At 45.0% G+C, this 17,312-nt stretch overlaps 1 protein-coding gene across 1 annotated transcript in view; it reads right to left on the bottom strand.

Moving 5' to 3' along the window:
* Positions 1-17,312, bottom strand: part of kcnd1 (potassium voltage-gated channel, Shal-related subfamily, member 1) — a gene marked incomplete at both ends in the record, with an annotated part of 36,623 nt that overhangs the window by 7,453 nt on the left and 11,858 nt on the right. Inside the window, 2 exons of the mRNA XM_080854388.1 lie at positions 106-189; positions 780-942. Coding sequence (XP_080710514.1) covers positions 106-189; positions 780-942 — 247 coding nt within the window. The remainder of the gene's footprint in view (positions 1-105; positions 190-779; positions 943-17,312) is intronic.

Below are 17,312 nucleotides of genomic sequence, written 5' to 3'. Positions count from 1 at the left end.
GAATGCACATATATTCCAACATCCCATATATTCCAAAAGCTCATTCCATGAATCTGTGCTTTTATCACCAGTCGTGTTATCTGTGTGTTGGGGCGATATACCTACCTCCAATCCCCCATCGTCTTTATACTGGAGAAATGCATTTGTGCACCCTTTCTTTGCCAGGCGGATCCTGGCAGCCCGCACTTTCTGAAAAATAGAGGAGAACACAGCTGAAATGACCGTGTCAGCACTTGTTCCGCATATAACCCGAAATGCAGTGTCCAAGGAATATAAAACCTCCTGTTTCGTGACAGCCTTATTTCTCTCGCTGTCCCGGAAGAAGCCATTGTCTCCTAAAGAGGTGCTCTAATCATTTGTGACTAAGTAGCAAATGATAGCTCATCAAAATGTTTATTCTCCTTAAATTGCACTAAATCAAAGAAGGAGTTACACCAGTGGACATTAAACTACACTCAAATGGGCGTAGGCTGTGTTAGACAGGGCATAAATATGGTACATTCAAGACACAGGGGAACATGGTGGAAGGGTTGGGCAGAGGAAAGAAGGAACCGGGAGAACACTTCCAAAAGAAGATGCATTATTAAAACTTAGAATATGGGAGGAAGAGGACAGCCAGACACCACATCCACTTTAGAGCTCTTGATGCCCTTTGCTCCCAGACGAACATCAAGGATGGGAGTGGAAGATAAAAAGGAATAGAATGAGAGAGAGAGAGAGAGAGAGAGAGGGAGGGGAAATATAACAACAGAGGTACTCTCTTTTGGTGGCCATTTTACCTGCTGGGCCCGCATCTTGTCGGCCCGTTGGTTCTGGTGGTAGATGCGACTGAAGTTGGACACAATGACGGGTACTGGCAAGGCAATCACCAACACACCGCTGAGAGAGCAGATTGAACCAAATATCTTCCCCGCAATGGTATTGGGCACCATGTCTCCATACCTGTAAACACCAAAGTGGTAAGATTTTTACAGTGTCCCATTCAATAAAAAAAAAGGTCTCTAGGCACTTTACAGAGCCAAGGGCCTGGGACCCCTAGAGCAAGCAAGGATTCCACCCATGGAAGTGCTCTTATCACAGCTTCTTATGCCGTCTGAAAATGTCAACCCTGATCATGACATATAGATGATACTTTGATCTGGCAGTGCATAATGGAAGAACCAATCTAATACTCAAACTAAACTGCCACATAATTGGCAACAGTACATTTTAAGTGTGTCGACAGTAGAGAACAATCGGTGAAAATACATGTTCTTCAGCATCTATGACATGTACACGTTAATGGAACATTTCTAAGTAGTATCTCAGTATAAGCTTGGAACAGTACTGAGCCTGTTGTAGGCAATTGTTTGCGTTTCTTAATACCATGGTAACATCAGATATCATGTACATGTGTTCATTCATCAGTTTTATATGAGCCACTCTAAAAATTTGTATTTGTTGTTGTTGTTGTTTGTTAAAGGTCCTCCCACATGAACTCAGTGCTATTTCAGTGCATTAGGAGAGCACACTGGAGAGAGCTGTGTTGATAGCTGCATCCACAGGAATTCAAAGCTCATCTTTATAATAGATTTGAATCTATCTCCACATCTCATTAAGCAGTACAGCTAATGGCTCCAATGGAAAAGAAATATTCACTCAAAAGCAATTAAACTATTGCAGCCATCTCTCAATCTCTCTGTCTCTGAGAAACTCATTTTATACGAGTGGGCAGGCACCCACTCTCACTTCACTCACACACACACACACACACACACACATACACACACACACACACACACACACACACACACACACACAGTCTTATTTTATACGAGTGGGCAGGCACCCACTCTCACTCATACACACACACACACACACACACACACACACACACACACACACACACACACACACACACACACACACACACACACACACCCACTCTCGCATGGTCTTTCTCTCCAAACCACCCACACAAACACATATACTCTGTCTCACTCTTTCCTTTTTGTCTATCTCTCAAACACACTGCATCGCCGATGCTGCCCGTATATCAACACCTGCTGGCTTGCGACAGTCTAAGGTTGGCCTACCTCATTCACTAGCTAGTCAGTGTTTTGATTTGATTCATAAATCATACCAGCGAGGCCCGAAGCACGGCAAGGGGGGAAAAGCGAAGCCGCTCTTAAGCCGGGCAGGTGTAGCGGAACGGAACCTCCCCACATTCATCTTTGCCATGCAGACGAGGGTAACGCCAACTGGCCCCTGATTGGCCGTCGTTCATCCTTGGGCCAAAGTTCCAGAATGTCTCATCCTGACAGAGAGCACAACACTGCAACAGGACCTTCCGTTTAGATTTACATTTATGCTTATTCATTAGGCGGATGCTTTCATCCAAAGTGACTTACAAAGGCGGCAGTACATAATTAAACTGCGCTCTGTGGACATAGGAGGTGACCTGATGTAATTTACCGCTCATTAAGTGCCAGAATTTCATAACGAATTATATGAAAGGTTAGTGCACCAATACGCAATCATATCTCCAAATACAATATATGATATAAAATACCAAATGCAAATACCAAATGTCTCAAATGAGAAGTAAAGGCTAGGCTGTTCCAGGGCCAGCCTGTCTTGCTGCTGACACCGTTAAAAGGCTAGCTTGTAATGGGAGACAGTGGGTAAACCAAGCCCATGACATTAACCGCAGGGATCTGGGGCTCCTGTCAGTCTTTTCTGTCAGTGTTGTGGTTAAGCCGGGACGGTTCAAGGGCCATTTGCGCTGATGGCACACCGGTGCCCATTGTGTCTAGCCTCTATTGAAACACCCGTCTGTGGCAGCTGCTGCCCTGTCAGCACTTAGTGACGGTGACAAACACCGTGGAGAATGATGAAACCTACAGCAGAGTGGCAAACACACACTTGGGGCACACACAGGCAGCAGGACTGGAAAACCAACTCCAGGTGGCTGGCAGTTTAAAAAAAAAAAAAAAGCATTGTATTTGTTTGTTTATGCAAAATGATCATCATTGCAGGCGTCCATGGGTTTTAATGTTTGAACATTGGAAGACACTTTGGCGCTCTGCTGGTGATGAAAGACAAAAAAAACATTGACTACAAAATCTGAGGAGCAAAAGATGAAAAACTAATTAAAATTCAATATGGCGTCTAATAAAATAATAAGCACAAAGGACCCTAACAGATTTGATGAACTGTATCAATTTGCAATTGCTGATGGACTGACTCTATCTTGGGCTGCCCAGCAGTTGAGATCACTATAAGATAATTGCACACAGAGAGACAGAAGAGCCTTACTTAACCGATGATGGGAAAGCTAATGGCCATTCTCCAGAGTGCAGACCTTTCTGATCTCACAAGGTCTTTCTGGAAATGCAGCATTTCAGAAGCATTTCCTGCCTCCTAGAGAAAAAAAACATCCCTCCACAACAGACGTAAACCAGCGGCTGAATGTGGTCAGTATCTTTAATGGTGGCGCTGTGATAGAGTTCATGCCCTGTGTAGCATCAACTCTGTTCAATCACAGTGATACTGTAAGGGGGGTTAAACCAGATGGAAGCAGGGTCAGGAAGAGTTGTGAACCTTGCATTCAAACCTCCAAGGGCATCCTACTTCACATGAAGCTAGATTAGGGCTAGTTTTACAACAACACTGTTAACCATGAGAGCCATGTTCTTGAACTTGTTTATATTCATCCTGTAATCCAGACTGCAGCTAGATAAAGTAGGACATAATGTGGTTAAACCACTACTAAGGTTTCTGGCTATGAGTATTAAAATCTTCAGTTCTGAGTCCAGAGTACATACACCAGTTGTATAGTAAGACACAATCCAACTGACACCACTGCAATTGAGATATTGAACAGGGCACTATATCACACTTTACAGCAAACAGAAATAAGCAAGAGAATGACATTTTCTGGGGAGACCTGTGGTGCATGCTGCATGCCCGGCCCGCAGCTATATCTCTCTCAGTGTTAAAAGTGCATCTCACTTTCGCAGACCACAGAGACACATTGACGCAATCTCTTGGTATCCGTACAAACAAATTGAGTGATTCTTAAAAGGAGAAAATACTTTGCAGTTCTTAGACCTCAGAGCCCCCTGGTATATGGTGGGATTAAGCATCCTGTCCCTGATAAACACAGGATGCTAAGTCATGTCGCACCTTTAATGTCTTTCAGGGGGGCTACAAAGGGTTTGTCTAATTAGTTTACTGCAGCAGCAGAAGGGGCAGGCTGGTCTAGGGGTCTAAGGGACTGCCGTTAGGGCTGCCTGGAGCGTGTGGGTCCTTGCCTGTCATCAAGTGCTTCCTGGAGCTGTGATGAGCCACCTCTCCTCACGTTCCTCTCCCAGGCAGCTTGGAGTGCCACACAGCTGTCTGACTGAATCTCCCTTGAACATTTCACTTCCTCACTTCTACTGGGCGTATTTTGTGTGTCTGCTAGTACGACGTGCACATTGGCCGTGTTCTCTGCTGAGACCGACCCTGATATTGAAGATTTTGAGGATATTGGTTTCAGAATCCAACCATGTTTTTTAATCAGTTTATAGGGCCTCGAGCAATCCTTCTGGCCCTCCTGCAGGTGGTGACTTCCATAAGCATAATTTACTCTATCAAGTCTAAGACAGGGAAATAAACTATTGGTAAAACATCAACAGCAAGTGTTTTGATCAGCTGCTAGGGCCTAGGGCTAGCCAGGAATGTTTCCGCTAGAATAAACCAGAGGGAGATGAGATGTGAGCATGGACAACCCCATGAAGAGGCACTCATGGTGTGAGTTCTCCAACTGAGAAGTACCAATACACAAAGCGGACTAACGGACTAATGTACAGAGTGGAGCCACCCTACTGGGTTTTCTGCAGGTGAAAGAGCCATAGTTACTTCTGTTGGCATCATTTTGTATCTATTATGTCTTCAGATTGCAATCATCACTGCCATAAATTCAGTTACAGTAAGATGGCAAAACATTATGTTTGGGCCGATAAAGCCCCCCACTTACGGGCTACATTGCCCGAGGGGACACAGGTTCAAGTCTGGCCTGATGTCATTTCCCAATCCTCTCCCCACCTCTTCTCCGCCTCGCTTCCTGTCATATCTTCAACTGTCCTATCTAAATAAAGGCATAAAAACCCCAAAAATAAAAATCGTAAAAAATTTAAAAAAAAAAAACATTATGTTTGGGGTCCTACTCTGCAATCTCTCATGCCACCAGGAACATCTAATACAAATCCCCTGCTGAAGGTGCTTGTTCCCGTCGTTTCTATATCAGATGTACATCTTTGAAGTGCCATACTGTAAGGAGTGCCTGCTGGCCTCAGTGTGCAGTCACTGATCAGACTGCAGTCTCACTGTGCTCTTAAGAAGCACACACGACAAGGAAGAATCATGCTCTGAATCAGCAGCCTGCATCATAATGTCAACATGGTCTTTTGTTGTTCTGTTTCTTTCTCTCTTTCTCTCTCTCTCTCTTTCTTTCTTTCTTTCGCTCTCTCTTTCTCTCTCTTTCTCTCTCTCTCTCTCTCTCTCTCTCTATCACTCCTTTTTTCAATACTCACTCAGGGGCATTATATTCCCTCGACCAATCTACATCAATTCAAGTGCCTAATCTTGTTCTGCGTAAGAAGACATCCAAATTATCGAAGAGAAGGAAATCTACAGATGGCCCGGGGCAGTGAGATAAGCAAGCCAGCGGATATGGGGCTCGCACAATGACAGTCATTATCATGAGCTTTTTTATTTATTTTTTATTTTTTTAATGCTGTGCGCATTTTATGTTCATTAGCATCAGATTAGAAAAACTGAGAAGCCACTGAAGGGAGAAGAAACGACATGTTATGTAAGGAATCCAAACATTGCATACCCAAACAGACTATACACAACTACAACAGCTATTGGTCTATGACAGCCAATAGAGATATTAGTAGGGATAGGCGCGCTCTACTTCAAAAAAATATAAATGCGTTTTCGGGTGCGAGTAAAAGAATGTTAACTATGAGTTGAATAAAAACCGCAATCTCAAGCTTTTCTCAATTATATTAAGACCAGTTTATTTTGCACAGACGCGTTTCGGCCTTAAGCCATCGTCAGCCAATAGATATAGCCATAACAACCCAACAGTGAGATCAGGAGAGGTGGTTTGCCCTAGTTCTACACAGAAAGCAGGATAACTGCAGATGTCCAAACATACCTTTGTTTCACATTGTACATTCGTGCACATCCAGAGCGAGCATTACAGAGAACTTACGTACTATCCCTTTAATTTTCCCGTAATAGAAAGCCTTAGACAGATATCCCCGGAGGCAGGGGAGGCAGCCTGGCCTAGATGTTGGTCCAGAAAGGGGTCAAGGAGGTTTGTCAGTGGTTCACGGTGAAGACGGAGTGGAAGATGGGAAAGCGAACAGAGAAATGAGACAAAGCAGAAAAACTCCCATTTGTGTAAGTTGCTGATGGGGGGGTTTTCTGTTCCTGGAAACACACACACATAACACACACAGTACACACACATTACACACACAGCTCACACACACACACATTACATACACACACACAGCACACACTGACACACACAAACACACCCATTCCTTTTCTTTCTCTCGCTGTCAGATTAGAAACGAATAGCATGCTTTGGAATAAAACTGTACAAAATCTGATACTCTATTCAAGCTTGTGTGCTATAATACCCACAATGTATTCATCCAAGCCCCATTATTCTCCCTCGCTAATTCAATCTCTGCTCGATCTCGCTCTGCTATGTACGCATGTTATAAACACGACAGGACATGATACATGTGCAATGGTGTGTGTCTGTGAACTGCAAGAGTGATCACTTCAGTACTGGGCTTAGAAAGGATGTTTTGGGTCTGCTTGAGGTTCCTGGTTTTTAGTCTGCTGACTGAATTAACTAGTTAACCAGCTGTAGGTGTGCATTCTCCCTCTGACTATCCCTCCCTCCCTCCATCCTTCTTCTCTCTCTCTCTGACTGACAGCTGAGAGGGCGTGTTGGAGATAACACAGTGGAACACACTGCTCCATGGATTTGTCAGTGCTACTATTTCTGCTTTCATGGAGAACGATCAGTGAGTGTCTCTCTTCCCATCAGTAAGCCTCTTTGTCAAGCTCTTTTGGTTTTTAACAGTCTTACCAACCCCCCCCCCCCCCACATCTCACCTGTGACACACACACACACACACACACACACACACACACACACACACACACACACATACACACACACACACACACACACACAGGATACTGGATACTGACTACAAACGTGTAGTTTTCTGTTTATTTATTTCCTGTTTCAAATTTCTGTGTATCTGTGTTTCTGCCCTAAAGAGATGGGACAGATCCTCCTATCCATCACACAAGACAGCATCCCCAGTTCTACCCCCCCCCCTCCCCCCCCTCCCTTCAACCCCCACCCCAATACTACTCGAGCGCTGCCTCAGTACAATCTGTAGGTACTTATGTCAGACACACCGATGCGGGAAAAAACAAATTAAAAACCAACAGCAATCTTGTCATATTTGCTCAAAGTTCCATGTCGCAGATTGACTTTTGGGGTAATCTAAGTGTGATTAAGTGTGACAGCTGCGATACCGGACCGAACACAGTCACGCTCTCTCCCTCTCAAGGGTGACAGGCTAGTAGCCCGCGCCATCTCCATGCTGGCACTTAATGCGCTGAGCGCATCTTATTATAAAAGTCGATCTCGACAATCAGCCCTGTCGTGATTTAATTGCACTGGGTATTTACTGATTTAATTATGGCTGACTGTCGGGTGTCCAGAAATGTATGAAGCAGGAGAAGTCATTCATCGCGTCTGCTGAGCGCACCTGTTCAGTGGAACGTCGTTCCTGCAGGGCGAGTTATCGTGCAGGGGCCACACGCCACGGATGAGTTCCCAAACAGAACTGAAGTGGGAGGTGGGAAAGTGTCAGTACAGTGCAAACACAGAGGAGTGTTATGTGTTATGAGCGTCGCTCGAAGTGGGAAAACAATACAACGTACCATCGTGTAAAGCACACAGCGACTTTGAGAGCTGCGATAATGATTTTAATTAGATTATGTCTCATTTGGACCCAGCTCTTAATCGTGTGAATTTCACACGCTCAAGGGCAGTTTTCCTATCATGGACACAGCTAAGGGAATGTTTATCGCATTCTACACAATGGACAGGAATCAGGGCGATTGTGCCTGGAATCTCACATAAGCATAGTGATTTATGACGTTGTCCCTTTATTCAACTTGAAATGCGAACTACAGCCAAGCAGAGATGTGTTCAGATATGAATATTTGAGGCAAATTGACAAAAACAGGACAACAATGAATTGGTCCAGTTTGTCCACAGTGAAAAAGAAAGTCTTTTGGAGCCATTCAGAACTGGTGCTGCAAAATGTCAACATAAAAATAGAGAGAGAGAGAGAGCAATGAGAGAGAGAGCGAGAGCGAGAGCGAGAGAGAGAGGAGGGCAGTCGAGAAGGATCGGGTGGAGAACGCTCGATCAATGAAGTGGCCGTGTGTGTCAGAGGAGCCTCGAAGGAGGAAGGCTGCTGTGGAGATGGAGGTGTCAGATGTTAGAGAGCGAGAGAAATAGACGAGAGAGAGAATAAGAAAGCAGGAAAAAGCAGGGGACAACTGAACAGAGAGATAGGGGTGCACCTACTGCAGATGCAGATAACCTCCTTATTTACGGCACTCAGCATCTCGCCATCACAGGCTAATGCAACTCTGCATTCCTGCCACGTAGGCCTCGCCTCTGACCATGCAGTACCCTCAGCCATTGTAGTGGAGACTCACTGAGCATTTAGCTAGCCTATTACTCATTCTAGTAATTAACTAATTAGTGTGTGTGTGTCTGTGTCTGTGTGTGACAGAGGAAGACAGTAGAGTAAAAGATAGAGAAAGACGGGGAGAGACAGCCATACTTCACTATACTACACCCTAACAGCAATTCATGCTGTGAGAATATATATATATATATATATATATATATATATATATATATATATATATATATTGCTGAAATCTTTTTGACTGGATTATGGCAAATATGTTAACCTTTTGTCCTTTGTAGAAAAGACACCAGTCATCTCACTTTTTGAGGACATAAGTCAACAGTAGATCACCACTTACAGAATTTAATAAATAGAAAATAGATCATAATTCACTGGTAAATGTCAAAGTATGAAAATGTATTCGACGGAGAGGCTAAGAGGATTGCAAAGAGACTGGAAACACTGATGCTGACCTTCATTTTAGTTACAAAGGAATATGAGGGCTGCGTTTACAAAGAAAACACCATGAGAAAACTAAACAGCGAGCCCTTTTATGCAACAAGGCAGAAGAGGTGGGTGGGCAGCTCTCTGAAGTTTTCTGATTGCTTCACTTACTAATTTGCAATATTGGCTCCGCATGAGAATAAGTAATGAATTCAAACACTGGATTACAGTAATTATGTGTGACTTTGAAGTGAGTGAGTGAGTGAGTGTGTGTGTGAGACTGTGTGTGTGTTTTGCGTGTGTGCTTGGGGGTGGAGGGGGTTAGGGGTGGTTGGAGAGTAAAAACAGCCAGAAGGATATTCGTTTAGAAGAATTGGTAATTTATAGCCCGGGGGATTGGAGGGGCATTGGGCAGCACGGTCCTCTTGTGTGAAAAGGCGCTGTTAACATTCAATTAGCCAGCCATGCAGCGCGGAGCACTGAAGCGAGGCAGAATGTGACAGAGCAGGGTTCAAAGGTCACCCCCATTGCCCTGAGAGCTATATTTATCACAGCTATCCTCTCAGCGACCCAGCCCTGGAGACACGGACACCCACCTGCAGTGTTTACGGACGCGCACTGGTGCAGTGACCAGTGGCTGAGCAGGACGTACACTGCGCTTAACTGGCCGGTGAAGAATGACGCCTTCGATTTGATTGATGGCGGAAGCGCTGTGGTGTTTCTATAGAACACTTGAATGATGGTAGGGAGTGCCCGAGCTCCTCAAGTCTGTCAACCCACAAAGAGCGGAGTGCAAGTGGAAGGCTGTGTGCTTGTCTCAACAGGAGGGACACACACACACACACACACGTGCGCGCGCACACGCACACGCACACACACGCGCGCGCGCACACACACACGCACACACACGCGCGCGCGCACACACACACAAATACACACACACACACACACACACACACACACACACACACACACACACACACACACACACACACACACACACACACACACACACACACACACACACACACACACACACACACACACACACACACACACACACACACACACACACACACACACACACACACACACACACACACAGAGAGAGCTCCAGAAGGCTCATCTGTCCACCGCCCTTTGAAAGGCCATCTGTGAGGCATGTCTACAAATCTTCATTCCCTTCTGAAAAACAAATCTTCAGTCCATTTTGGAAAAAAAAAAGTACTACTCTATGTATGACATAATATTCAGTTTAAAAAACCCTAACAGTTGTCTCTTATCTCAAATTTCAAAGTGGAAAGCAGATATGGAAAAGTTCAAGAGCAGGATCTAAAGCAGGCCTCGATGCGGCATAAGCTCTCTGTACTGTACAGTATCACAGCAGAGATAGCACAGTCAAAGCAAGATACGAGGCGGTTCAGCTCATTGAGATGAAACCGATACATACAGCTCATCTGTACAATCCGCAAGTCATAAGAGATACTCGGTAAGGCAATGATAAAGCTCTCTGACACTGGCTTTACATATTAATACGACAGATGGGGAGGGATTGTCTAAATCCCATTTTAATACAATATGAGGAGGTGCAGATTTCAAATGAAACGGTTATCAGATTGACTGGAAACTCTATCCAGACAGCAAAGATTGGAAGAAGGAAGAACGAAAGCTAGAAGAAGACTTATAGAAAAGATAATGAGCAAAAAAAAGGTCAGGCAGACGAGAGCCTTAACCTGCCTGTCTTTTTTTTTCTTTTCTGTTTTTAAACCCAGGAAGCTTCCCGCTCCTCAGCATCGCCATGCTTTACATCCTTCTGCCTCTATTTGCAGCATGTCAGTGCCTGCGTCCAGCTCGTGACCCATCACTGTTAATACACTAAAAGGTCTATATCCCTCGTCCGGGATATTTTTATTTTTGAGTTTTCGTCTTAGAGACATAAAAAGAACAACCACGGAAACATTGAACCCTTTTCTAATATTATTGCTGAGGTCTTCTAGAATAGAATCATATATTCCATTTGTGCATCAATGTTTTTAGTTAAGCAAAATGTACAAAAACATCAAGGCATGTCAGACAACTTAGAAAAGTCTAAAAGGCCTTGGACCTTAGAGTGTTTTAAAGGTCGTCCTCAGAGTGTTCTCATGGTGCTCTCCATGGTGGAAAAGAGAGAAGAAGAAAGGATCACACAATGAGCTAAAAGCTAAAAAATATCCCCCTGCAATGACACGACGTATAGAAAGCTGCTATACAAGAACCAGAGGAGTGAAGGATGTTTGCCAGACTGTGGGAGAGCAGCACACATAAACACACACACATTACATACACACACACACACAGCACACACACACACACACACACACAACCTTTCCTTGCATCAGTCAAAGGCTAACTGTTCATTAGGGACTAAAAGACAGACAAGGACCACAAGCATCGCTAATGAGCAACATCAATTAGCAAATCCGCAAATCACATAGAAATAGCGGTAAGAGGTGGTACCGATTTACAGACATGGCTGTTGACTGACAGAGTCTTCCTATGAATGGATTGATCCCATTGATTTTGTGAAGGCATCAGTATGTACATAAAAGACGGGAAATACATCTTTACGCATGAGTGGCAGTGAAAGAGGGAGAGTGCCTGACATAATAGTGATAACTGTCAGTATGTGGACTCTGTCTCATCTGTTTCTGTTTTGACATGTCATGTGTTTTTGTTGTGGTAGCCATGTGCCTGTGTTGTGGTAGCCATGTGCTACCATGTAGTAGCCATGTGCTCCGCCCCTTGTCCTGTCTTTGTTCTGCTCCTCACCTGTGCCCACTGTCTTGCCTCATGTTCCCTGTCGGATTGTTGCTTCTGTTGTGCTACCTTTCTCCGTGAGTTGTCTGTGTTCTGAAACGTAACTTTGCCTGCCTGCTTAGGTCTTCTTGAAAAATCCTTTTTGAACTGTTAGCTATGAGAAGCTTTTTGTGTTTTTCAGCGTGGAAGCCTACAGTGGTCGTGTGCTCTGTTTTGTGTTTGCCTTTTTGACCCTCTGTGTTTTTTATGGAATAAATCCTGCTTTCATCGATCTGCGCTTGGGTCCTCGTTTGAATCTTTACAGATAACAGTGAAACTGTATTCGTGTTGTGGTTTGTGCTATCGCTGCACATGTTAAGCATCTCTCACTCATTCAGAGACTTCCTTCAAATACATCGGTATATTTCACAAACGTTCATCTGTCACAATCATCTTTTTTCCCCCCTTTGTTGCTGTTGAACTAATGCCTGCACCTTGTTATGGCAAAGATGATTTCTCTCCTCCCCCCGGTAATCATAAATAATGGATGGCACAGAGAAGGACGGCGTTGTACCATATTTGTATGGCTTTTAGCCTTGCCCTTCAAGGTACCCCCGCTCGAAGAGGAAAATGCAACGCGAGCCGACAGTGCCCACTTGGCCAGAAGCCCAGCGCCAGGCACTAGAGAAGCTTCACCCACGCTGACAGTCCAACCCGACAAGCTATTTAGGATGAGGGTCAATTTACATATGTTACAGGGAACACTGAAGGTGTGTGTGTGTGTGTGTGTGTCTCTCTCTGTGTGTGTGTTCATGTGTGTGTGATGCAAGCTGTTTACCTAATGTACCAATTAAGTCCAATTTGCCTACAGGATTGGACCAGGGGACAGCATGTACTGTTGGAACGTGTTTTTAGTTTAATGTGCCCAGCCAGAAACGGGAGGAGAGGAAACCAAAGTCAAATGAATGGAAAGCAACTGCTTGTATATTCTCAAGGCCATGGAGGTACTTTGCACTCTGGGTTTGCTGAGAGCCGAATGAAGACGGAGCCGTGCAGCGATGATTTGACACCTCCCACTCCACCAACGCATTACTATGGAGATATGCTGCATCTCTCCTCTGGTATCTCAGTCCATCTTCTCTCTTTATTCCTGTCTTTATTTTTATCTCTCTAGAGCACCATCGCTTTCATATTCTTTGCATCTGATAGCCTTCACCTCTCTCTCCCTCTCCATCTGTTGCTCTCTCTCTCTCTCTCTCTCGCTTTCGCTTTCTCTCTCTCTCGCTTTCTCTCTCTCCCTATCCCTTTTCATGGAAAGCAAAGCCCCAGCCCTTCAGCCGCTGTTTAATGACATTACAGCTCTCCCTTTTTCCACTCTGCCAGTGGTAGCTGTCCTCTCTGCAGACTCTCTCTCTCTCTCTCTCTCTCTCCTCCTTCCCAGACCTGCTGCTCCTTCTCTGCATCCCCTGACCTCTGCCTGTCGATAAAAGACAGCTAAACGGCAGGATGGGAATGAACACTGAAGTCATTATCTGAGTGTGGTATCGAGCCAGGAAGCCACTACACAGCCAGGGGAGGACGAGCACGGGGCAGAAGGGAGGGGATGAGATGACAGAGGAAGAGAGAGAGAGAGAGAGAGAGAGAGAGCGAGAGAGAGGAAGAGAGAGAGAGAGAGAGAGAGCGAGAGAGAGGAAGAGAGAGAGAGAGAGAGAGAGAGAGAGAGAGAGAGCGAGAGAGAAGAAAAGAGAGAGAGAGACAAAGATGCTGTGAAGGAGAAAGAGGAAAACCAGATACTACCATAATGGGTATGGCTGGTGATAACAAGGGCTAAGGTGAAAGGCTAGTAATAATAAGGAAAGGGGCATAAGTACTAGACTGTCAGTTGGCCAGAAGTAAGTGGATGAGGTGGAACAAGGACACAAAAGTGTGTGTGTGTGTGTGTGTGTGTGTGACTTATGGGTGTGTGTGCGTGTGTGTGTGCGTGCGTGCGTGTGTGTGGGTGCGTGTGTCTGTGCGATGTGATGTGTGTGTGTGTGACACATATGCGTGATGCACATATTTGTGTGTGTGTGTGTGTGTGTGTGTGTGTGTGTGTGTGTGCGTGCGTGCGTGCGTGTGTGCGAGTATGTGCGCACGCAGTTGTGTGTGACAGGGGACGCAGAGGAAGGACGGGCAGGTCACGAGAACCATGCAGGGATGTGCAGAGCAGACTGACACTCAGGGAGGACACTCAAGCACACCCATACTAATAGGAGCATCACAGAACTGGGAGAGGAGAGCAGAGCACAGGGAGCCACAGGAGACAGAGGGCACCACGGCAGAACCATAAGCAAGAGCTGAAACGCAACGAGCTGTCTGTGTCGCCACCACCCTCTGAGCTAAAAGCCTCGAGGCAATGCCCACTGCTGCCAGGAAACGACAGAGAGAGAGGAGGGAGAGAAAGCGAAGGAGCGGACAGGGGACAGCAAGGAGAAGGGGAGAGATGAGAGAAAGAGTGACAGAGAAAGAGAGAGAGAGAGCGAGAGAGTGCAGAGGAGAGTAGAACACAAGAGAGGGAGCGTGTAAGTGAGAACTTGCTATTTTTGGGGACAGACATCCAAGGAGGTCCGAATGTTCCAGAGACTCACAAGTACATGCAGAAGAACAGGAGGATTCTTTGAACAAGGGAGGGCTCGGATTTTGCTCGGAGAGTAAAGAATGCAAGAAGACTATTCTGCGTATGAAGCCCTTGTGTAAAGGCCTAATGGATTGTACATATACACACATTATGTTGTGAATTATGCACACATTCATTCATAATGGGCTATTTAGAAAGTCCTACTTTATCACAGAGCACAGCAGAGCACCCGTAAGCACTCTTACAGGCCTTTTGCACACCGGCTCTCATTAGTATTCATCATAATCATAATCTTTCACAGTGGAGAATGGACTGAGTGACTAAGAATATGCTTAACTGACAGAACAATACCTATCGTTCCCATGAGGCTGGGACAAGTTTTCCCTCATTTCTCCTATTTCCCTGGCACAAACAGACCTGTCTTACGGTAATGGGCGTTATAAAATTAGCGGGAGGTTTCTTTAAGAGGGAGAAAGAGAGGCAGAGGGAGGGAGAGAGAGAGAGAGAGAGAGAGAGAGAGAGGGAGAGAGAGGGAGGGAGAGAGAGGGAGGGAGAGAGAGATGAGTTCATATGGTGAGGTGAAAATAGAATGAATTAGTCACTAGTGGTTTTGCACAGGCCGATGAGGATGTCATCCTCATTCGTGATGAAATAGCCAGAGAGGGAAGCAGAGAGAGAGTTCTCAGATCTTCATCAACTATACCTAATGAATTATCTGAATCTCAACTGATCTGAAACACATTTTCAACTGAGAGCGTTGCTTTGTCTATCTGTGTCTTTTTATAGAACTTCAGCTTTGCTGAGGACAGTGAGGGTGAACAACAAGGCACACTTTTCTTAAAATAATCCTAAAGAGCAGCGTTTACTGGGAGAGACGCTCAAGTACTGTTAATACATGAAAGTGTGTTCTGTTTGTGTTCTGTGTACTAAGTTCTTCTTCTTTACAGATTTACAACAGCAAAAAGCTACAGTCATTTCATTTACATCTGACCGTAGTAATGCACCAATTGTATAGATTTTTATGTTAGCATTACCAGTAGCCTTGAACACTATATTCATTACGGCTACGCTAAGTAATTTTTCCTCTCACCAATTGTCATGATTTGGCACCCAGATTAGAGTGGATGACTTATTGGGTAGGACTAAAATGAACTGCAGTGTGGAGGGACCGCTGCTCGAGTTACACCTCTGCACTGCAGCGCTGTCTCCTCTGAAGGTAGTCTGTTTATACTTTTAAACCATACTGAAATATGGGCTTCGGGGCCTAAGGGGCACAGGGAAGGAAGGCAAAAAGAAAAGAAAAAGGAACAGAAAAGAAAGAAAGAGCAAGCAAAGGAACTAACAAAGCAGTCGACACTGAAGCAAATGACGACCCTTCCCCTTCCCCTTGTTCAGCTCATGATGGCATCTCCAGGCCTCACTGACCCTGGGTTAAGCCATGAAGGCATTGCACCATGACAAAGCACGTGTGTACCGTGCTCTGCTGTGTGCATGATCTATGCCGTGCTTGTGACCGACCCCTACATGCTCCTCATCCGAACAACAGCGCTGTACGGCTCAGTGCCGCCTGATGTATGTATGTGCGACAGCACACGTCAGCCGCCTCAGATGCCTTTTATTTCACTCCGCGGGAGGCTATTTCAGGGTTTAAATATAGCCGCGTAGGTATGGTGAGCTAATGCACCCTATCATATGTCTTCATCAGCGGAGTGGTATTTACAAAATGCCGATGCAATGAGCGCAAGTTATCCTGAGGAACGCCTCTCTCTCTCCGTGGCAAGTTGGAGGAGGCTCGGTGTGGTCGAACAGTGAAGTGGACATAAACATGCCCCATGCAATCCCGGTGGTATGGCTGTCAATAGCCCATCCTCTTGCGAGGCACTTTGCCGGCTCTGCTGTGAGCATGTTTTAATCAGCACCAGTGTATTGTGGGTTATATATAGAGCTCTATGTGCCTCCTGCATGTGTTCTTGATGGGATGAAGTGGTGGTGGGGGGGGGGCTGTATGATCGGAGATGAATCATACTAACCATTTACCGTATCTCTTATTTATGATATGCAATTTGCTCCCATTTTGTCTCACTTTATGTAATTATTGTAGCCTTTCAGATATGCTTCAGTATAGTGATTTGTTCAGGTTAAAGAAAGCATCAATGGTATAGGGGGGTTTAATATCTTTGAATGAGGTGATTGTAGCTTGTGAGTAATAATATACATCGATTTGCAAAGGTGGGTTGGGAGGGTTATGGGGGGGGTTGATACTCTTTTGTGCCCTGGATGCATAGGTTTTGGACATCAGCCCTACTATGAATAGCCTTCTTTTACTCCCCATATGAGACACTGTGTACCCGCCTGAAAGAGATATGCTAGAATTACTCAGCATTGCTAGATTGATGGCGAAATAAAGGCAGGAATATTGCCACGGAAAGCAACTTAAGGTGAAGGCAGTGTATCGTTTGAGTGAATCACCTCAAGAGGGAGCGAAGATCCTTTTTCGGTCAAAAGGGGTTTAAGATTCAATCAAATATTCTCATCAAGGCAAATTTATTCTTCTGCAATAAATTAAATTGCCGTAAATTTAATTGTCTGAAAATGGTGTCTTTATTGAGGAGATTGGCCTGCTTCTTTAATGAGAAGATGAGCGGGAATGAGGATAGAGAGCGATATGATTGAGAGATATGTCAAGACCGAAT

The sequence above is a fragment of the Sprattus sprattus genome (assembly GCF_963457725.1).
Source record: "Sprattus sprattus genome assembly, chromosome: 16".
NCBI lineage: Eukaryota > Metazoa > Chordata > Actinopteri > Clupeiformes > Clupeidae > Sprattus > Sprattus sprattus.
The sequence above is the reverse complement of the archived record's forward strand: the minus strand, read 5'-3'. Positions and strand labels throughout refer to the sequence as shown.